This window comes from Aquarana catesbeiana, linkage group LG04 (assembly GCF_042186555.1).
Source record: "Aquarana catesbeiana isolate 2022-GZ linkage group LG04, ASM4218655v1, whole genome shotgun sequence".
NCBI classification, from domain to species: domain Eukaryota; kingdom Metazoa; phylum Chordata; class Amphibia; order Anura; family Ranidae; genus Aquarana; species Aquarana catesbeiana.
In genome coordinates, this window is record NC_133327.1 from 659,565,555 (window position 1) to 659,589,459 (window position 23,905).

Sequence of the window (23,905 nt, forward strand, 5' to 3'; positions counted from 1 at the left end):
GAAAAAAATTACTTAAGTTCCGCTTTAATACATTTTATGCCATAAAGTAAAAAACCTTTTGCATGCAGCTCCCTACCCCAGCCCCCTTTTTATACTTGAGCCCAATCTCGATCCAGTGCTGTGCCCAAGAGCAGCAGCTCTCTTCTCTCACTGGACAGAGGCAGCAGTGGGAGCCATTGGCTCCTGCTGCTGTCAATTACAGCCAGCGAGCAGGGGGCACGGTCGAGCTGTGCTCTGAGTGCAACTCGGGATCGAACCCGCAGGAATGCCCTTTATAACAAGTGGCTTCTTATGGCGGCACTTGGCAGGGGTGCTGGTGGGGGGGAACCCAAGAGGAGGATCAGGGCTGTTCTGTGCAAAACCATTGCTGACTGCTCACAGTAAATATACGGCGGGGCGGTGGGTGGGTACAGGCATGCACACATGTATGAGTCTGTCTGCCTTCTGGGTTGGCGCCCACTGTGGACCTGTGCTGTGACTGGATACAGCTTGTATGATTTTGAATGATTTTGGCTGAAACATGCTGATTGCCTGTGTCCAATCACACACAAAGTTTTGTGTTTACAAGCACAAAGATTTCTGTGTACATAGGAACAGCGATCTGGCTGGATGTTCTCCTCCCTGAAAAGCAGGGAGAAAAAAAAAAGCCAGATCGGTAAGTAAAAGAAAAAGCAGCACATTACACATTGTTAGGCATACCCCAACCCAGCCAGTGTCAATGTACAATATCACTGTTTTAGTGTCACTAGCTACGGCAGTGTCAGTGACGCTCCCAGACATTGTCTGTTAGCGCCAGATTGCCAGCCACACTTTAGCTGTCACCTGATAAGCTGCTGATCACCGCTATTACAGTATAGCATCTATAGCTGCGTAAATTTTAGTGTGTGTATATGTGTGTATATGTGTATATATATATATATATATATATATATATATATATATATATATATATATATATATATATATATATATATTATGTGTGTGTGTGTGTATATATATATTTTTATTATGCAGGCTGCAAGTCCAACCAATAGTGATGCGCTAGATCCCCTGAGTGTGCATCAGAGATTCCACTCCTCTTTTCCACCAGACCAAGTGGTTCCTCCAGAGTTGGAGTCCACTCATATGCCTACAGTGTTTACAAAGGCAGATTGTCGTTCGGCCTCTGTAAGGAACGATCGTGAGTGACCTGATGTCCGCCAGACCCACTGATTGGCCTTTTCTATGTCCAATTGGCGTGCATTCACACTCACCAATGTCTTTTACATGAAATGACATAGAGGGTACGTCGTTTCGCACAAAAGAGACGACCTGCCGCAATAAACGTGCGGTAGGCGGTCAGCAAGTGGTTAAAAGGGCTGCGAGAATATGTGGCAAGACGGAAACCTTTTCCTATGAAGAAAAACATTCAAGCCTGGCTAAATTTTGCAAAAACACTTCTGAAGTCTCCCAAAAGCATATGGGAAAATGTGTTGTGGTCTGATGAAACCAATGTTGAACTTTTTTGCCATGATTCCAAAAAAGATATGTTTTGGTGCAAAAACACTGCAGATCACCAAAACATCATACCCACCGTGAAGCATGGTGGTGGCACAGCATCATGCTTTGAGGCTGTTTTTTTTCAGCTGTAACAGGGGCCTTAGTTAAGGTAGAGGGAATTTTGAACAGTTCCAAATACCAGTCAATATTGGCACAAAACCATCAGGCTTCTGCTAGAAAGCTGAACATGAAGAAGAACTTCATCTTTCAGCATGACAACAACAACATAAAGCATACGTCCAAATCACCAAAGGAATGGCTTCACCAGAAAATCAAAAGGTGCTTCAACAAAGTACATTATTAGTTTAAGGGTGTGCACACTTATGCAACCATGTTTTATTTTTTTATTTATACTTCCCTCCACCTAAAAGATTTCAGTTTGTTGTTCAGCTGAGTTGTGCAGTTTATAGATCATATTAAAGGTGGAAAAAGTTCTGAAATGATTTATCTTTTTCATTTTTTTAACATCACAGAAACCTGACATTTTAACAGGGGTGTGTAGACTTTTTATATCTACTGTATAGTGAATGTTCCAATTGAACCTTTATGCTGCCCTATAGACTTTCCTTCATGGTCGAGTCTTTTCGGACACCAATATGAAGTGATAAATGAGTTCACCCCCCACAATCTGCTGCAGGAACTAAACCCCTTCCCCAGGTCATGCTTGTCTCCGTCCCTTACCCACCTCCTAGAACTGCCCCTTGTCTCCACCCCTACCCACCTCTTGGCACCGCCCCCCATAGAGAACACTGAGCCAAGTATTTTGATGCCCACAAGTCGCAGGTACAGTGGGCTACCAGCATCCCGTAGCAATCAATGCCAGGCTGAAATACACAGAAGCTGTATGCATGCATACATGCATCCTAGTAGTACTTGCATACAGGGACAGATGCATACTGACTGTTCTGAGCATATGTCCCTGTACACATAGTTGGGGACGTGCGTCAGCCACTGTATTTCAGTGCTCTACTGGCAGCGGCGCCAATAGCTGGTTCCCGCCTTCAGCGGCGCCAATAGCTGGTTCCCGCCTTCAGCGGCGCCAATAGCTGGTTCCCGCCTTCAGCGGCGCCAATAGCTGGGCTCCCGCCTTCAGCGGCGCCAATAGCTGGGCTCCCGCCTTCAGCGGCGCCAATAGCTGGGCTCCCGCCTTCAGCGGCGCCAATAGCTGGGCTCCCGCCTTCAGCGGCGCCAATAGCTGGGCTCCCCCCTTCAGCGGCGCCAATAGCTGGGCTCCCCCCTTCAGCGGCGCCAATAGCTGGGCTCCCCCCTTCAGCGGCGCCAATAGCTGGGCCCCCCCCTTCAGCGGCGCCAATAGCTGGGCCCCCCCCTTCAGCGGCGCCAATAGCTGGGCCCCCCCCCTTCAGCGGCGCCAATAGCTGGGCCCCCCCCCTTCAGCGGCGCCAATAGCTGGGCCCCCCCCTTCAGCGGCGCCAATAGCTGGGCCCCCCCCTTCAGCGGCGCCAATAGCTGGGCCCCCCCCCTTCAGCGGCGCCAATAGCTGGGCCCCCCCCCTTCAGCGGCGCCAATAGCTGGGCCCCCCCCCTTCAGCGGCGCCAATAGCTGGGCCCCCCCCCTTCAGCGGCGCCAATAGCTGGGCCCCCCCCCCTTCAGCGGCGCCAATAGCTGGGCCCCCCCCCTTCAGCGGCGCCAATAGCTGGGCCCCCCCTTCAGCTGCGCCAATAGCTGGGCCCCCCCTTCAGCTGCGCCGATAGCTGGGCCCCCCCCTTCAGCGGCGCCAATAGCTGGGCCCCCCCCTTCAGCGGCGCCAATAGCTGGGCCCCCCCCTTACAGTGGCGCCAATAGACGAGGTCTCCCCCCCCCCCCTTACAGTGGCGCCAATAGACTAGGTCCCCCCCTACAGCAGCAGGGGACTGACCATGCTGTGTTCTCATGCCTAGCATGATCAGTTTTTAATAGGAAAGCAGAGGGAATGGCAGGAAGATCAGGGCTTTTCACACAAAGGAAACAATACAAAGAGAACTGGATATTTACTTTCATGCAGGTACATATCAGGAATATAAAATGTTAGAGTAACCTATTCTTTAAAAGTGTGTTATTACTGAATAATACTCCCTGACACCTACATTAATGTGTAAAGCTGAAAGCTGTGTGCTTTCTCCAGGGCTTAGCTGTGGTCGGAGCTCATGTGGGCTCTATGAAGGGTGAAGGCACAGGCAGGTCTAGCCAATCTGTGATCTGCCTGAAATTTTTGTTCTTTGGCCATTCCTGAGCTGAAACCCGCTTTTCAGCAACTTGAACTCCATGGACCGACACGCATTGGTGACCAACCACTCGACCTTTAACTGCGGCCATAATAAGTCTACTAGAGGCCGTCACTGCAGAACTGCGAAGGGAAGCTTAATAATTATGTGCTGGTTAGTGTCAGTGAGAGAAGTACTGCACTATATTATTATATGGAAGACGTGTAAAGAGCAAAAAGATTTGAAAGATGAATACAAAAGTCTCACACAAATGGTTGTATATAATTCACATTAACACAATGATTAGAGGGAATAAAGTACCAGCAAATGAGCAAAGTGATTAATTAGAAGCAAGATTACATTCACCAGCATTGCAGAAGAGAAGATTCATGTAATTGAGTTGAAGGCATGATTATGTATGTTAGAAAATTCATCCATCTTTAGATTGCAGCTGATTGTGAACCACAGAATAGACCTTTAAAAGTTGATTAATGAATTGCAATTGGAGTTGTATACAAATACTGTATATGCAACGATTGTAAGGTGGAACACATGCTGGCAGACCCAATACATCTAATTGCTGAAAGCAATAAGGACTTTAAGTTTCAGGGTAATGAATGTCGCATTTGCCTTGTTGTTATATTGTGGCGGGGAGGATTTAAAGGGATTGTAAACCATCACCATGTAAAACCACCCATTCAGTTTAAAATACAGTGGAACCTTGGATTACGAGCATAATCCGTTCCAGGAGAATGCTTGTAATCCAAAGCACTCACATATCAAAGCGAGTTTCCCCATAGAAGTCAATGGAAACGAAGATAATTCATTCCGCATTGACTTCTATTGCATGCAATACCGCATGTGGCCAGAGGTGGGGCGCCGGAGAGCCTTGGAAATACTCGGGGACAGCTCGGCTGAACTTGGAAACCCTCAGGCTCTGAAAGGGAGTATTTCTGAGTGATTCAAAGTATTTCCAAATGGCTCCGAACCATTCTGAGTGTCACCGGCGCCCCCGCACCTCTGGCCAAATGCGGTACTGCACACCCCATTGGCTTGAACTCTGCTCGTTTTGCGAGACAACACTCGCAAACCAAGTCAGGATTTTTAAAAAAAAAGTTGCTCGTCTTTCAAAAGGCTTGTTAACCGCCTAACTCTTAAACCAAGGTTCCACTGTGGAAATAAAAGGCAAAACCTTTGTGTAGATCACTTTTTTTTTTTTTTAAATATATTTTAAATCGAGAGAGAGAGGTCTGGAAACAAGGCTGGTAGATAGGGGGGCTTGGGGGGGGGGGGGGGGGTGGTTGGGCGGGGGGGAGGCATAAGACTCAGCCTTGGTACGGGGAATTAAATGTATCTACACTATAAATTTCCAATACAAAAATAAACGGGGGTAAGGGGAGCTTGCAAAAAAAAAGAGTAAGAGCTACTATGACGTGACTTGAGCGGGGAATAGAATGAACTGATAAGGTGAATCAAGTACCCCAAAAGAGCTGAAGTAGCAATAAATAATATATTTTGTGTGATCACAGGCCCTCTGTTCTCAGCTGCCTAAGAGCTGGGGGGGGGGGGGGAGCAGCAGCACACTGAACTTGCCAGTGAATGGCTGTGTAGTGGGGGCGTGTCAGAACCAGTCTGGTCACTGGAGGAGAGTACACTAAATTCCCAGCATTGCTAGAAAACTAACTATGGTGTGTTCTCCTGCTTAGCGTGGCCAGTTTTTATTAGGAAATCAAGGAGAATAGTGGAGATGCCAAGGATTTCACATACATGAAGCAATACAAAGAGAACAGGGTACTCATACAAATACATGGTACAGTAGGCACATATCGGGAATATGAAGTATTGAGGTAACAAACGCTTTAAGGGCCGGTTCATACTGCTGCAAATTCTATTGTGAATTTGAGCCGTTGCGATCGCTCAAATTCCCAAGTCATTTAAATAACATAGTTTTCCATTAGTGCCGTTCACATCAGTGCGTTGCGAATCTAAGCTGTGTACAAAAAGAGTCCTGTGCGAGTTGGATCCGTGTGCGAATTCAATGCAATATTTTCCGTAGAATCGCAGTAGATTCGGCCGAACATAAAGAATTCGGAACGAAAATTCGCAACGCAATCGGATCAAATTTGCGCAAAATTCGCACCGCAGCAGTGTGAACCTGCCCCTAAAGCTAAATCATAGTGTGTGTGCATACAATACCATCCCCCCCACCACCACCAGTTATTTTTGTTTTTCAATAATGACCTCAGACTCACATCAGTGGGGGTCTCTGTTTGCTCTGATTTTGGTGGGAGGGGCGACATTCTTCTGTATAGCTTGCAGTATTCTGCCTTTGTTTTTTGTTTTTTTCAAAAACATTAAGGCCCCACTCACACCTGAGCTTAGCATTTTTAGGCAGAAAGTTGTGCGATTTTACCACATTTCTGCTGCGATTTGGTACAGGTCAAAAGGTCACCAATGTAAAAAGTAGAAGAACGCCTGTAATCTGCCTAAAAAAAAAAAAAAAAAAAAAAAAAGTTCCAGAACTTGTTTGAAATTCAGGTGTTTTGGAGCTTCTGGCTTCAAGCGTTTGAGTGGAGATGTCAGCCATCTCCATAGAGAATCATTTATATTTTCCCCCTCCAGCGTTTTGTAGCTTCAGGCTATAAAACGCTCAGGTGTGAGAGAACACTTCCCGGGAATCCCTTTTTTTAGATGTGCTTGCTCCTCCCTGCTGGCCACTGGTTGGCAGACTTAAGTTGTACAGTCTGCTGATTGGTTGCTTGATCTTGCACATCTAAAGGGATGCCAGAAATGTGTTCTTACAAATAATGCTTAAAAACAAAAGTTGATGGCAGAGCCAATTGCTGTGAGATGGGGACTATAGAATGATTGATTGAAGGCGGGCTCAAGATAGCTGCAGCAGATTCAATGGGTTATATTGTTTCCATGCAAGTTTGCAGGGAATTGAGTGTGATCAGTTGCAACACAGGGCAGGACTTGCTGCTAGTTTGGGGGAAAAGGGTAAGGCTGAAGTTCATCTTTAGGCTGGGTTCACATCTATGCGAATCGGATGTGTTTTTTTGTTTTGTTTTTTTTTAAACTGGCTTTTAATGGAGCCGATTCACACATGTCCGAGGTGGCCGCGGTGCGGTTTCAAAAAGGGTCTTTGGGTCCGGTTCATGTGAAATGTTGCCTGCAGATAGTTACGGTTAGCTGCGTTTAGGCTCATCAGTGGTTTCTGGCCCCATTCTTGGGGGGGGGTTACCCCCCAGGCACCGCCTTTTCCACTTTCTTGGTAGATTTCTGAGCAAGGTGAGAGAGCTGTAATCCAAATTCAGTGCAGAGCAAAGCTGGTGATTCCAGTTGTGTGCAGGCTTGAGAGGAGAAGATGAATGAGGGCCAATAATCACGCACAGCACTATTAAAAATGGCACTATAAAATATAAAAAATTACTATTTAAATGTGCAACTGAAATGCAAAGGACACAGCTGATCACTGATCACTCAATCGGCCTGCTGCCGGTATCATGTGATCACTGTGACCAATCACAGCAGATCACATGGCAATTGTAAACAATGGATGGCTTCCTTTCATGCCATCCATTGTATACAATTGTGTTGCTAGCTGTGATTGGTCAGTGATCACATGGTACAGACAGGCCGATCACAGCCCATCTGTACCATGTTTTTTGCATTGACCAATCACAACAAAAGACACTGAATCCGTTTTATTCAGTAAAAATGGTTGCCTATACCAATTCAGTTAATTGATATAAGCAATACTAAATGTAAACGTAAAAAAATAATCCTTCCCCAGAGTAGTACAATGTTACTACGGTTACTGTATTGCTTTGGTCACAGTATGTTATAAAAAGTATATATAATATTACATATTATATATATATATATATATATATATATATATATATATATATATATATATATATATATATATATATTTTTTTTTTTTTTTTTTACGTTGACTCACCAGTCCGTGTCTCTGATCACCCCTACATCAGTTATAATGCTGTACTGCGCTGGTGAAAGAAAAAAAGTGAAAATTTTTATTTATTTTTGTTTTTTAATTTTCCAAATAATTGTGATGAAAAATTACATTTGGGGATTTGTACTGTCCTGGCATTTTCAGGGCTCAAGAACATGGTCGTCTGCATATCAGGATTCATCGATTTCATATATAGATATATCTATATCTAGATATAGATATAGATATAGATATATATATATATATATATATATATCAATATAACAAAATTATACAGCGGATTATTTTGACCTAAATATATGAAGAAAGATTATTTGCAAAACTTTATAACGAACGAAGAAGAACATGTTTTGTGTTTTTTGTTTTTTTTTTTTTCGTCTTTCATTTATTTAGCAAAAAATAAAATACCCAGTGGTGTTGAAATACCACCAAAAGAAAGCTCTGTTTTTGTGTGAAAGTCATTTGGGTACAGAATTGTATGACCGCGCAATTGTCATTCAAACTGTGACAGCACTGAAAGCTGAAAATTTGGTCTGGGCAGGAAGGGGTGAAAGCGCCCGGTATTAAAGTGGTTAGAGATGCATTTTTCTACCTTAGTTTTTCAGTTAAAAAAAAAAAAAAAGTGTGAAAGGGCCCAAACACCGTGCGCGCTTAGCTGCGGATAGTCGCCTCTGGGTGCATCGCTTTCCTTTTCCCAAACGCAGTTAAACCTATCGGCAACTAAATATCGCCAATCATTATGTTTAAATAATATTACTTTGCTTTTTGAGTCCAGCTGCTTTTAGAAAAGTCTCTTCTGAAATATGGACACCCGTGTGAATGCAGCCCTAAGCTGTACGGATCGGAGCGCAGCGTTTGTTACACCTGTGTGCAAAAGCCCAAATAGTAAGGGGCGCACAGGACGTTTTTTAAAACTGCTGCACTAAAAGCACCAGTTTTTTATTTATTTATTTTTTTCCACATTTAGCTGCATTTTTGAATTGGCGTTCCACGTTTTTTGCGCGTTTTCCCGTGTTTTTTTGGCGTTGGTGTTTTTTCATTAACACCCCCTATAATGTAAACGGCCAAAAAACGCTATATGTGGCTTGACAAGTTTAGCCGCATTTTTTGCCGTTTTTCGTTTATAGCTTGTTTTTACTGCTGCTGGAAGCACACTGTCCTTTTTTTTTTTTTCTACTGCCCCTAAGGCCTCTTGCACACGATACTCCTGTTTGAGCATCTACTTTTTTCAGACTTTTTTTTTTTAATGTATTTTCACGCATATGTGTTGGTGCAAATTCATGCACAATTCTGCGTAGGTGTGGTAGCTTGTTATTGCATTGAGTGTGTCAATGGACAAGCGCATGCATGAGGTGTAAATTGACCAAAAATGCAGATTTTTTTTTTTTTTTTTTTTTCCTGAAGGATACATGGCACTTGTTTATGCGCCTGTGTGCATAAGCACATTACAAATAATGGGCTGTATGAGCTTTTTCAAGCTGCAGTGTGCAAGAGACCTTTTAAAGTGGTTTTAAACCTAAAAACAAATCTAACCAAAAAAAAAAACCCTGCAAGACAAAGGCATAATGAGCTAGTGTGCATAGCATACTAGCTCATTATGTATTACCTTAGATCGAAGCCCCCCACAGCGGTACTTGTTCATCGCTCTGGCTGGCGGCATCGCTCTCTCCGGCGCTGTGATTGGCCGGAGCCGCGATGACGTCACTCCCGCGAATGCGCACGGGAGCCGCCGGTAAAGGCACAGTCTAAATGAAGCAACGGCACGTACTGCCATTGCTCCAGTGCGCATGTACCGATGACGTTGGCACATCCAGATACAGGGGATGTCTCCTAAACCATGCAGGATTAGGAGATATCCGGGGTAGCTACAGGTAAGCCTTATTATAGGCTTTCCTGTAGCAAAAAGTGGTTGTAAAGGGTTTACGACCACTTTAATGCTTAGAGCCCTTTCACACTGTAAACGCCCCTGGCGGTAAATCGGTGCTTTTTTTAGCGCCGCTTTACAGTCGTTTTAGCGGCGATATTCGGCCGCTAGCGGGCCAGTTTTAACCCCCGCTAGCGGCCGAAAAAGGGTTAAAACCGCCTGCAACATGCCGCGGCGGCGGCGGCTTGCTGGCGGTACGGCGGCGCTGCCCACTGATTTCAATGGGCAGGGGCGCTATAGGAGCGGTGTATTCACCGCTCCTATAGCGCTACAAAGAATCTGCTTGCAGGACTTTTTGTGATGCCGTGCCAGCACAGCGACCCAGTGTGAAAGCACTCAGGCTTTCACACTGGGTTTGCAGCTGAGGCTTTTTACAGGTGCTATTTTTAGCACTAAAGCGCCTGAAAAACGCCTCCAGTGTGAAAGGAGTCTTGTGCCTCCAAGCGTCTGACTGTGTGGACACATGGGTAACATGGAGGGGTATTTTAGAGGCCGTTAAAAGAAAAAAAAAAAAAAAAAAAAAACGCCCCTAACAGCAGCTGTAAAAGAATGTTCCGTGTGCATGAGCCCTAAAGAACGACCATAGATATTTGAAGGTGAAAAGTTCATTTTATTTTCACCCTGGAGATTGCGTTCACCTCTAAGCTCCCTCCTCCTCCTCTGTCGTCCTTCAAGATCCTCCATAAAGAGAGAAGATAAGTGTGAAGTGTGCTCCTCTTCATTATAAAGGAGGATTGAGCAGATTGTGTTGATCTGGATTGTGTTCTTTGTGGAAGTGTCAGAGTGACGGTTGGCTCCGGCCCGACTCCTTTACTAGAAATCCATTGTGTGTTGTGACTGCAGCAAATCTCCCCCCCCCCCCCCTGCATTGGAGTGTGTTTAGGAAGTGAAGATAAATGACATTGCTCGCTGTTTCCACGCTCGCTATTATGTTGGTGTCTTACCGGCTCACACACCTTGGGATGGACCTGTTTATAAGCATGAACTCGGGGTAGAAACCAAAGCCTTCTTTACCTTTTTTATTTTTTTGCTCCTAGAAAGAACGGAATGTTTTGTAGATTGGATTTGAGGCTTTTAGCCGACTAACATCTCACAGCAGCAATTGCCGTTCATAAAATAACCTAAAGGCTAAACGATTCTCCAGACTTATGGGGGCTCTCCTGTCAGAATCTGTTTCCTTGGCTGCCTGACACTCATTGTAGAACACGGAGGACACATCAGTGTGTGTGTTTTTTTTTTTTTTTTTTTTTTTCAGGGGATACAAGCTGTGATTTTAAGAGTTTGCGAACAGGGCCACCTGCTGGTGAAAGCTAGCATAGCGGTGTGATCATTCACGACTAGAACTGGTCACCTATTCAAGCATTTTCACGTGGTAATCGGTATTCTATCTGGTTTGCATTCCGTCCTTAGGCCTCTTGCACACTGCAGCTTAACAAAACTAAGTACAGCTTGCTTTTTTTTTTTTTTTTTTTTTTCTGAGCTAAAATACAGCCCATTAATTGTAATTCGCTTATGCACACAGGCGCCATGCATTCTTCAGTAAAAAATAAAGATACAGTGGAACCTCGGATTACGAGCATAATCCGTTCCAGGAGCGAGCATAATCCGTTCCAGGAGCATGCTCGTAATCCAAAGTACTCGCATATCAAAGCGAGTTTCCCCATAGAAGTCAATGGAAACGAAAATAATTAGTTCCGCATTGACTTCAATGGGATGCAATACCGTATGCAGCCAGAGGTGGGGGGGGGCGCCAGAGAGCCTCGGGAACGGCCGGAAAGGCCCGAGGACACCTTGGCAAACTTCGGAAAGACTCAGTTCCCGAGGTTTGCAGAGCTGTCCTCAGGCCTTTCCGTGCATTTCCGAACGGCTGCAGTCGGCGCCGGAGCCCCCCCCCCCCCACCTCAGGCCAAACGCGGTACTGCACTTTGGCCTGAATCGTGCTCATTTTGTGAGACGACACTCGCAAACCAGGTTACGATTTTTAAAAATGCAGTGCTCATATTGCAAAACGCTCGTTAACCGCAATACTCACAATCCGAGGTTCCACTGTAAATAGAAAAAAAAATCAGCTTTTCTGGTCAGTATTTACGCCTCGTGCGCGCAAATGCTCATTTACATATTGTGCAGAAAGAGAATGCGAGAATACATACTTAAAAAAAAAAAAAAAAAAAGTCAGGCTTTCACACTGGGTTTGCAGCTGAGGCTTTTTTTAGGCACTATGCAGGCGCTATTTTTAGCGCTGTATTGCCTGAAAAATGCCTCCAGTGTGAAAGGGGTCTAAAGAATATAGAAAGCTGAAGACAGCAGATATACAAGTAAAACTTATGGAGATGTTTCATCCCTGTGTATCACCTGAGGCTGTTCACTTCACTGGATATAGGAGAGGGCTTACATCCACTTTAAAGGGACATCTACACTGATAATCAATGCTCTGATTATCAGTGCAGCCTCATCCGTGCATATCAGTGAAGGAGAAAAATTTCTTGTTTGCTAAATTTTTATAACAAACTATGAAAATCGTTTGTCTTTTTTCTTTTTTCAAAATGTTCCGTCTCTTTTTGTTTGGCAAAAAATAAAAAACCCAGTGGTGATTAAATATCACCAAAAGAAAGCTCTATTTGTGTGAAAAAAAGATAATTTCATATGGGTACAGTGTTGCATGATTGCGCAATTGTCATTCAAAGTGTGACAGCGCTGAAAGCTGAAAATTGGCCTGGGCAGGAAGGGGGTAAAAGTGCCCTGTATTGAGAGAAAATTGGGAGGGATTTTTCATCCAAAGCACTTCCGTATGACTTTCGTGTAGTGTGTGCACAACTTTCAGCAGCCGATTTCGACTATTCGTACAAAATCTCCCGCCAAAACGCCAATATTTTTCTCGTACGGGAACAGAACGAACAAATTTCATTTTTAATGTGTACCATTTTTGTACAAGAAAAATCCAGAAAAAGGCGGCGCGTGATCGGAAACAAACGACGAAAATCCTTTGTCGTACGAGTGTACCCCACATTAACGCATTCATCCGCTGCTCAGTCCAACCTTTTTATCAAATATACGGCACTGTAGCTTCCAGGTAGCGCCATTTTGGAGATGCAGCTACCACTAGACTTCCTATTTTGGACCTAAGCCCTGATGACACTATACTGATGTCAGAATCCTGGTGAGAGTAGCTTGTAATTGGAAATTCTATTTTTGTTTTTTTAATTGGTTAGTGTTAGGGATGCACCAATATATCGCGAGGTTGCGTCCCGTTGACGTCAATGCGAGGTTGCGTCCCGTTGACGTCAATGCGAGGTTGCGTCCTGTTGACGTCAATGCGAGGTTGCGTCCCGTTGACGTCAATGCGAGGTTGCGTCCCGTTGACGTCAATGCGAGGTTGCGTCCCGTTGACGTCAATGCGAGGTTGCGTCCCGTTGACGTCAATGCGAGGTTGCGTCCCGTTGACGTCAATGCGAGGTTGCGTCCCGTTGACGTCAATGCGAGGTTGCGCCCCGTTGACGTCAATGCGAGGTTGCGCCCCGTTGACGTCAATGCTTTTTAAAAAATAACTGTTCGTTTCGTTTTCCGGCCAACTGCATCCTGAATTTCTGGTTTCGGCACTGGAATTTACTTTTTGATGCACCACTTAGTTAATGTGTCATATGGAACTGTGCAAATGAATCCCTGTTAGATGACCAGACTTTTGGATTCTAAGTACAGGTCCTTTATGGTTACGGTTTATTTTGTACTGGCTGAATGCAGTAGTTTATCTACTTGAAGAATGACAATTGACTTGCAGCAAGCATGCCTCCATTTAATATAGCAGAGTGCAATCACCAGAGCTCACACATCACCTCATCTGTTCTCTTAAAACCCCCCTGTGCTCCTGCTATCCATAGAATGGAAGATCCTGCTTCTCTAAACCATGGGAGAAATACACTCTATATGGGAGAACTAAAAGGACTCCTCCTATAACACAGGTGAACACCAATAAGGGGCAATGATGGGGCGGGTTTCTCAAGTCCAAAAGGATTTTGTCAGAATCCATACAATAGACAAAGATTTGGGGGGCACACCCTAAAAGATGCGTGAAAGCCTGCATTGCACTAATAGAAGTTGCTGTTCTTCAGGCTGAACTTGGTGGAGGCGTTTGTGACCGATGTGGAGCTCAGGCAGAGTCTTCAGGAAGATCTTCTACGTCGTTTTCCAGATTTTAACCGGTTGGCGAAGAAATTCCAGAGGCAGAATGCAAACCTGCAAGATTGCTACAGGTTGTACCAGTCGGTGAACCAGCTGCCCAATGTGGTGCAGACCCTGGAGAAATATGAAGGTCAGTGTCACTACTTGCAATGAATGTGATTTGTATTGCTGGTGATTGCAGTGTACCAGATAAGAACAATGGGGGGGGGGGGTTTAAGGGTAGGTAGTCTAACACCGGTTATATAGAAGTTATCATGACAAAGGTCTGCCTGCAATACTAGAACATCTTCAGCTGATCAGCTGGTTTTAAAGTGGTTGTAAAAGATCAAGTTTTTTCACCTTAATGCATTCTATGAAGAGTAGGGGCTTGGAGTGCCGGCAAGGGACCTCAGAAGAGGAGGTTCAGGGCTGCTCTGTGCAAAACCATTGTACAGTGCAGATGGGTATAGGGCTGAAACAACTAATCGATTAATCGACAACTAATCGATTATGAAATTAATTGATTACTATTTTCATAATCGATTAATCGGCCAGTAACATAATGGGGTTAAAAAAGCTAAAATTAGCCCTATATAGTACAAAAAGAGCAAATAATATCTACTGTAAATATTACTTTCACTGTTGCACAGTAAAAAAACTAATTTTTTATTTATTTTTTTAAACTCCATTATGTTACTAATTGTGTTAGGCCTGGTTCCCACCCATGTGTTTTTTGGTGCTTTTTGCAGAAATGCACTACAGTTCATTTAACGTTCACATCTATGCTTTTTTTCAGCTGCTGTGTATTTGGAAAGGGTCAAGGACCTTTTTCAATGCAAAACGGTGCTTTTTTGGTTCAATATACTTCAATGGAGAAGCTGAAGAAAAGCATGTAATATTACAGTTGTGTTTGAAAATCTGCAAAACAGTCTAGAATTTTTTTTTTCTTTAAATAAAAAAAGTCCAGATTCAACCTCTAATAGTATATACAGTATATCTCTTCTGTCTGTTATTCTCAGAGAGGATTAAAGATTTTACTCCCTAATCATATAGTTGGTTATTTATATTTACCCCTGTATAGAAAGATATTTAGGAATAAATTGCCTTTTTTTAAACTTTACATATTAACTCAATTATACACCACTTTCTTTTAAGGTTATTAACCGATCAATCGATTAATCGAAACAATAATCGGCCAACGAATCGATTATGAAAATAATCGTTAGTTGCAGCCCTAGATGGGTAACATGTTTGTTATTGAGGTGGTGATACAGCACCGATGGGGGGGCACTGAGATACTGCACCGATGGGGGGGCACTGAGATACTGCACCGATGGGGGGGCACTGAGATACTGCACCGATGGGGGGGCACTGAGATACTGCACCGATGGGGGGGCACTGAGATACTGCACCGATGGGGGGGCACTGAGATACTGCACCGATGGGCAAATGCTGGCATAATAAATGATGAGATGAGCGAGACGATGAAAATTCAAACGAATTGGAAAGGAAGGATTTTGCAATGTTCGTAGTAGTAGCCTAGTATAAATGCTACGACGTCCATCTTTGTACACCCTGCACTCACAGCCGCAGTAAGCCTAAAGTCAGAAGGCAGCAGCTGACATCTTGTTACACTCAGCCCATATAGTTAGTGAACTATATGGGCTGGGTGTAACAAGATGTCCGCTGCAGGCTTACTGCGGCCGAGCACAGGGTGTTCCAAGATGGGCGTCGCGGTGTTTAGCCTCTGACGGAGACATGGAGCGTCACTTCCGTTACCGAATGTGATGGCCCGGTTCGCCGATTCTGACGGAACATGCGGCTGTGGCCCACACCCCTGCCCCCCAGCCAGCTTACCGTCCACTGCTGTCATCCTGATGACTCGCTCTCTGCTGCGCCCTCTCCGCCCACTGACTTCCAGGAGTGCCTCTTTACTTCCAGGTATCGGATCAAGCATCTGGAGCATTTGCACGAATAAAAGTAATCGTGCAAATGCTTGAGATTGCCGCCGATACTAGTATCGGTATCAGCGCAACCTTAAAAGATAGTTTTCTTTTTAAGATACAATAATTTAGTTTATCCAGCATGAAATGGAGCTTAGTTATGTAGCATGAGGCTGTATATTCTGCAATATTTAAATTTTTGTTAAACTCAATGAATCCAAGCTGAGATAACATGCACTGCATTGATGCATTCACACAATTTGACAGGAACCATGAGATAAAACAAAGTTCAGGAATATTCCTTTATCCCATAGTTTTGCAAATCTATGTACACTACAAACTGATTGAATCGGTTCTGATATCGCTGTTTTACTAACCTGACAGCTGCTTATTCTAAATAGGAAACCTTCATTTTGTTTGCAAATAATAAAGATTCTAACTACCAGCAAGAATGAGTCCTTTTATTTAAAGAGCACCTGTCATTTCAGATCCATCATGGCAGCGCCTGTTAGCGGGCATCCACTCACCTGCTGCCGCCACCACGTCCCTCACCTTGTTGTCACTGCCGCATCACCAGCCGTCCCATTATAGTAAATGAGACTGACGGTGAATGAACAGCGGGTCAGAGGAGGAGCCACTTCGGGACAGAGATGACAGTTGTCTTTTAAAAATCAGGATTCAAATGAAATCCACCCTGCTTGTTTTTATAAAAAAAAAAAAAAAAAAAAAAAAAGGGTTTACATATGGAGGAATGGATTACAGATCATTACTTGTACATTCTGGTGATTAGTATGAGTACAGATTATTCTTTGGTTGGTAAAAAGGAAGTGCTGTGATGTCACATCACTGCTTCCTTTTTTTCTTTTTTTTTTCTTTCTTTTTTTTTATATTTAGTGGTCAAGGAATTTGGCAATATAAATAGAACATAATATGTTCACATCCGCACTGAAAAATATTGTCTGCAATAACAGATGGACAACACAAGTAGGTGTATATATAATATAACCAGCAGTGTAAAATACTCAGATGTAAGGAGAGAAGGGGTTGTGGCACTAAACATAGGCTGCGTAATATGCAAGCAAATTATCGATCGCATTGAATGTTGAATGCCAAGGTGCTATATTTAGAACGCCTTATAAGAGAAAGCTGGTGTGGTTCCTTTTGGTGACAGTAGGGGAATGTCCCTGCTGGGTTTGTATCAGGTTGAGTTCACTTAACCAGCAAAAGCATCATTGATTAGTTGGAGGGGGGCTATGACAGGAGTTTTTTTTTTATGCTGCTTTCACGCTGATGCAATTTTTCTGCATTTTTACTGTGCTAAAAGTGCAACCCCCCACTCAGTCCCTTTTAAATCTTATGGGACTACTGCGTTGCGTGTGCGGTGCCTTTTGGAAAGTTGTGCATGCTGCATCTTTTATGCAATTTTCAGAGCTACACAAAGTGCAGGTCCCCATTGGAATGAATAGAAAAGGCATCAAAACTCCCATTCATTGCATTTTTGCCCAAGTTTTATAAGTGCATGCAGGGTAATAGGCACCCAGAAAACACAATACAAGCTCATCAAAAACACAAATGCGTTTTTTACCGCCTTTTTGCAATGGAGCAGTCTGAGAGCAGACTCCATGTGGAATCTATATTTACGTTTCCCACACTCCTATGCCTCCGCAACCCTAAAAATAAGCCAGTTATTTATTCATTTTAATTTTTTTTTTAAATCTTGCCAGTGCTGGAGCCCGTTGATTGGCTGCTCAGACCCTGAGCACTGCGCTTTGAGGACCAGGGGTGAAAGTAAGATTTTGCTCGGTTTCCAAAAGTACCAGGTTAAAGGAGAAGTATAACCAAAGCTATTTTGGCTATACTTAAGTGGATCACAGGAGTGCAGTTCGTTCTTCACTCCTGTGATCCCTTCCTGTGAGCCCGCTGTCGGCTGATGTCAGAGCCAGTCTAGACTGCCAACGATATGGTTGGGATATGCCCAGAAGCCTGGACCGACAACTGGCGATCCAACCTGAGCCAGCCCCTTCCTCCACAGCCCAGCACTCCAGTGAGTACTGGAGGGGCAGAAACTGACAGTCACCACTCTCTGTTCACAGAATGCTGAGAACAGAGCGATCAGATGTTTTTGATCACTCAGTTCTCAGTGCAGGGCTGGCAGGGGGCACCTAGATTTTTTTTTTTTTTTTTTTTTTTTTTTTTTTTTTTTTATTCCATACTACTTTTAACTCCTAGAGCATGCCAATCCTAGGCAAAGTACCTGTTCACTTTAATAAATGCATAACATCATTCACTAACTCCTTGTGTATCTGCAGTAAATTACTGGCTCATAGAGAATTTATGACAGTCCAGCTGGCCATAAAACAAAGTCTCTTGAGAAAGAATAAAAAGTGGATGAAGTCCATAAAGATCACTGGGCTGTGAAGGGACTCATAAGCTAGGATGGTGTATATGGGGGACACCTGCGTCTGCTGTCCTTAGAGATGTGGCGGCTCTGTGTAGATGAAAAGAAGCATAGGAGAGAGGGAAGGACGTTCCAAATAAGTGTAGCATTCCAAGGTTTAAGGTATAAAAATAGGATTAGGAACACGTACAAGAAGTACATGGGTTAGAGCTGATCTGTGTGTAGATCTCTTTGCTCTCATCGTGATGTGTGCGGTTGGTGGATGCGGTGGTTCCAAACGCTAGATGTAGAGGTAGAGAGGCAGTTCCTGGAGCCTCGAGGATCAGGAAGTTGCGCTGTGACAGCGTGGACCACCCCGCAGATATAACGTCACCAGAAGAGTCGGAAGATCACAGACAAGTGTGGAATGGTAGGCTACGCACTCTGAGCAATTGGATCCTTCTACAGGCCTCTAGAAGGAGCTGAATGCTCGGAGCGCGTAGCCTACCATACTACACTCAGGTGGCGCATCCTTCCCTCCCTCTCTCCTATGCTTCCTTTTAACCTTGTATATCTGCCAGGCGTTAAATTTGCTTAATCATGCAATGTAAGTATCGGTGAAATGGCTATATTATTTCTGATGCAGAGTTAAGTAAAACACTTTGGAATGATAACGACTGTATTGATTACCATTTAAATAAACCTACAAATTGAAGCTTTTTCTTGTTTGCTCTTCATTCTTGTGATTAGTTGACATTGTTTCCAATGTTACTAATGTTTAAAGCAGCGTGTTCCCCATTAAGAAGAGTTACATCATTGTATGCCAGAGTGCTGGTCATTCATCAATCCCTGAGTGACGCGGAGTGGCCTGGTGTGCGGTCTTCTGCGCCGTTACTAATAAATTGACTTTTAAGAGCGGGCACACGGCCAACCACAATGCAGTTTTGTTTTTTTTTTCTTGTTTCTGCCCTTGACCCATCTCAGACTTCTAATTTCATTTTGCGGAAATAATTTTCCACTTGCAGTGTTGTGTGCAACCTTGAGAATCATTTTTTTAAGTTTTTTTTTTTTGATTGCACAAATCCCTTGAAGCGGCTCGAAATCAGAGAAGTGTTAATATTGGCATTCCAGGTGGATGGGATGGTTCATTTCCTACATGTGAGCTGAATTTAGTTCTAGTAACCTTTTCATTCTGTAAGTTATTAATAGTGGCGGTGGTGACCTCTGGTTCCTGCAGGCCTCTACAGTTTGGTCTCTTTATTTTTTCATGGAAGAGATGATTTCAGTTTACTGATAGTCGAGTGGGTTGCCAATAGGAACCAATTTTCCTTCCTTTCTGGAAGTCTTCTAGTGCAGGTTACAAACGCAAAACATTAAAGCTTATTGGTTTGATTTTTTTTTTTCTCCCAAAATTTAAAAATTAAGGAGCAATTAGACAATGTAAAAGCAAACCGTGCACTATTGATACTGCCAGCCAATTATGCCACTGTGCTAAATAAATTCACTTCACCTTAGAATTATACTCCACGTGCAGACAGTTTACAGGCCCCCCCCCCCCCCCCGGTGACATCATCTGCATGCGTTGCGGTCCAGCTTCATCCCCTCTGCTTGGCTTTCCACCTGAGGACTTCCGCCTGGACTCCTCCATGCAGCAGCGGGCCCTGGCGGTCCACACCGCGAACATCCAGTGCTGACATCTTGGACTCCCCTTCCTGATGAGCTTGTTTTACTTCACTCCATGCGAGTTGCCCCTTGTATTTTATTGCACCTAATAAACCTGTAAACGATCTGCACTTGGAGGCACTTTTTCTTCTCTCTCCTGCCTGTCATTTAGAGCCTGCTTTTGCCAGTCACAACTGGAGTATAAAAAAAGAGAGGAGCCTCTAAGTGTAGCAATATGGTTACATTTAATGAAGGTACAACATTTAGCAACTTGTTGCTACACTTAGAGGTGCCTCTGTTCTCTTTTATACCTTGTAAAAAAAAATGCTTTGATATACAAGTGTTTTGGATTACAAGCATGTTTCTGGAACGAATTATGCTCGCAAACCGAGGTTTTACTGTACATCAGATTTTGCCATCTCTGGCCATTTTGATTAGCCATATTGGGATGATGTAACTGCCGCATGTGTGCATGAGTTAGCGTTGTAATGATCTTGGTTTAATGACACCATCAGTGAATGCCGTATTACATGCTGTTCATATTCGCTCAGTGTTCTCTATCTCCCACTTCTGTCCATGACCCCATTGCAGTTGGGGATTTTACAGAGCAGTGTTGGCAGTTAGTGCACATGCTCAGTTTTTAGTGAGTTTCTACCCTGAGCATTTCCTCCCTATCACATCTGAGCAGCCTATGTGACTATAAAATCACACGTGAGTTTATACACAGTAGTAAATGACAGCCCACTCCCTCCTCCTCCATGCCCACTAACCAGCTAAACACAATGGGGGGTGGGATCTTACATCTTGATTGATGGAGGTTTCACCTCCCTGTTAGTCTATGACATGGTCTGGCGGGGGGCATGACACAGCCTGAGACTGCCGCCTACACCATGTAATTGCCGAAAAAATAATAGATTTAAAATATTTGCCTGACAATTTAAGAGTTTTTGATAGTAACTTATTTTTACTCTGTATTCCAAAGAGCTGGGTCAGGTGACAGCTGTGTATTGATTGGGAAAGAAGGTACTTCAATGGTTTTTTTTATAATTAAAATTACAATGCCATCATCCACATACATAAAGAAGGGATAATGTAAATAGTGTGTGCTTTAGTATCAATTGTACCTGGCATATGCTGGATTTTGTGCACTGTGCTGGTCATTCAGGTAAGACTCCTTGCAGTAGAGTGTATCTCCTACCTGTCCATATTAAATTACCCTGTTCACAGGCTGACAGTGTTGCAGCAACTACATTGCAGAAAGGAAGTGGCATACCCAGTGGATCTACTGGCAGGATCAGCAGGTAATGAAACTGCTGATCCTGCCAGTAAATCAGTCTGCATATGCAGTAAAGCATGCTGCTTATACTCACTGTGAAACCTAAGGGCTTATTCCTCTACATTGTGTAAAACAGATGTTTGATCCCATCTTCTCTAATTTTCCCCTTCTTCCACTGTCCCCAATCTATCTGCTGATAGAACATAGTTTTGGGGACAAGCTGCACATGCTCAGTTTGGTGTGTATTGCTAGAGTTTTTTTTTTTGGGGGGGGGGGGGGAGGGGGGGGGAGTTGCATGTGATCAGCACAGGGCCAATCCACACTGGCCAGACAGAGGGTCAGGGGTCCTGCAGCCTCATTTGACAGTCGGAGGAGAATGAAAACTCCTACAAGCTTTAACCAGATACTGATAGAAGTCACAAGACTGCTATATACTGCTGATGAGAAAAGGTTTTTAGCCGTTTATATTTACCAAAAGCATTTCCATGTACTGTGGGAGACCAGATATAGTTAATGCAGGCTCTTGGGTTTTGTATCACTTTAAGGGGTGATTCGGAAAAAAACTGCTGTTAGAACTCATTCACACTTTGCCGTTCTTTTGCATTGCATTTTACATGCTCTGTGCAGTTTGAATGGGCTGCCAATGCACAAGAACCCACCAGTGCACTACACTATATGATTGTGTGTTACTGTGCACTGCATTGCATGTACTGTACCATGGAGCTGTGTTGACTTAGTACATTGAAGTGGCTTTCGAGATGAATGGAACCACAATGAACAAACTCCTGTAATGAGTTGCAGTAGAGAGGCTACATGAGAGATCGATCTAAGATTGAATATTGTTTTTTGCATAAGCCCAGTCCTAATTGTTCCTCCTTAGGATAGCATTTGATTTGAAATCTGCTTTGGCACATATTGGTAAAATAATTGTAACTCATATCTGACATCGGGGTGTGTGTATGTAGGATGGATTGTGCGGTGTTGTCCCCCTAGCACAGAGCATACTCCCCAAGCGAAGTTCCTGATACAGATGTTCAGCCTTGTTTACACGCCACACTCCAGAAATGCTTTCTTTTGCTAAATTAGCTGCTGAGTTCGTAATAGTTTATAAAGCATTTCTTCTAAACCACCTTCCCCCCCGCAGTGCAGACTGATGGCTGCAGGATGTTGGTGCAGCAAATTATAGATAATTAAGCTTGATTGGGTCAGTACAGCATTTTTATTTGACACCTTTATGTTGGCATAATAGATCTACCCTGTTGCGATTTTTTTTATTTTTTTTTTTTATTTCCCTGAATGGGCATAATATGTCTTATTTATTTTCAAACCGCATTTGTTACTCATTTAATTTAATACCATAGTGATATATAACCTGGGCAGGTTTTAAAGCAGCCAGCTTTTTACCGTGTTGCCTTTTTTAATTTAAAGGTATATTCCAGTTAAACATATAAATGTTGCTTTTCAGCCAATGCACAGAGAACACAGACTCTGCAGACTCTAATTTTCATCCTGGCATTCATCTTTTGGCACCTGACTGCCTCAATAGATACATCCTTGGATTTCCTTTGGTTGGTCATGTTCCTGAGTCGGTGGGGAGGAAAAAATAATGGCAGTGCATTTCCGGGTTCCTAAGGGAGGAACCAGAAGTCTCTCTGCGGCTAGAGAGGTAGATTGTATCCTGGTCTAGGCAGAATTTCACATTGCAGCCTTATCAGCCATGTACATTTTAGGTGTAGACAGGGCGTAGATATAGCAAGTTAAAAAATCATGCTATTAGTGAAATCGGTAAGACTGAACAAAATTGAGTGCCTAATTCACAAACCAAATGAATGCAAAAAAAAGTCCAAAGTGAATAAATATCTCAAATGTCAAAATAAACAATATAACTATAAAGCTGAAAAAATTAACAATATTGTATTTTCCAAGAGATTCAAGTAAAGTCCACAAATCCGTATATGTGAGAGAGGAGGTACACCACCCCATTAAAAGTTTCCAGCTGTCACGCCACCATGTCAGTGATAAAGATGCAGGCTTACCAGCTTCACATGACCTTTCTAATGAAAGAAAAGGTCAACGGGGCATGCGGCCATACAACCCCAGGCCAGGGTTTTCCCCAGATAAGTTCAGAGAAGGTCTTCTCCCGAATAGAATGGTACTGGTCCTCCAAAGCTTGCTCCTAGAGATCAATCCCCATGGGTATACTCCCAAGATATGGAAAAAGTGTTCCATATAGTGTAAAAATCCTTACTGAGGATTTATTTAAGCGAAAGATTCCACTTACATCAATGTAGCAGATAATCACATAAAATCAGTGTTTTGCCGGCCAGCGTACATCAATGCAACCTGCACGTCCGGGAACTGGGACAAGCGATGACGTCACCATGCCGCTCCGCTTGGTGATGTTGTCCGGGGCACGGGGTGTTGGGGAGTAGACTCGCTCAGCTGGCAATGCCTGTACCCAGGCGGGAAGATCTTACACTTGGAGGTGTTCAGGACCTGTTTAGCAGGTGGGTGATGCTGGATTTTAGACCAACTGGCCTCCAGGTTTACCAACAAACTGGACAGGTTTGAAACCATGGATCCTCTAGCACAGTGGTTCTCAACCTGGGGGGTCGGGACCCCCTTGGGGGTCAAATGATGATTTGCCAGGGGTCACCGAATCCTGGGCTGCTCCTGAAGGCCGCACCGCCTTTTTGTGGCCGCCCAGCGGGTCTGTTCCTGGAGCCCGCGGCTTCCCACTCAGCCTCTTCGCAGGCGCCCATTCAGTTCACGGCATGTCTGGGGGGGGGGGGGGGGGGGCAGAGACTAAAGGTCAGCTGACTGGTGAGGAATGAGAAGTGGGAGGG

The 23,905-nt window shown here is 43.9% G+C and overlaps 1 protein-coding gene across 1 annotated transcript in view; it reads left to right on the forward strand.

The window, feature by feature from the left end:
- MSH2 (mutS homolog 2) overlaps positions 1–23,905 on the forward strand; it is a 177,574-nt gene that overhangs the window by 41,339 nt on the left and 112,330 nt on the right. Inside the window, exon 7 of the mRNA XM_073628513.1 lies at positions 13,753–13,952. Within this exon, the coding sequence (XP_073484614.1) occupies positions 13,753–13,952 (200 nt within the window). The remainder of the gene's footprint in view (positions 1–13,752; positions 13,953–23,905) is intronic.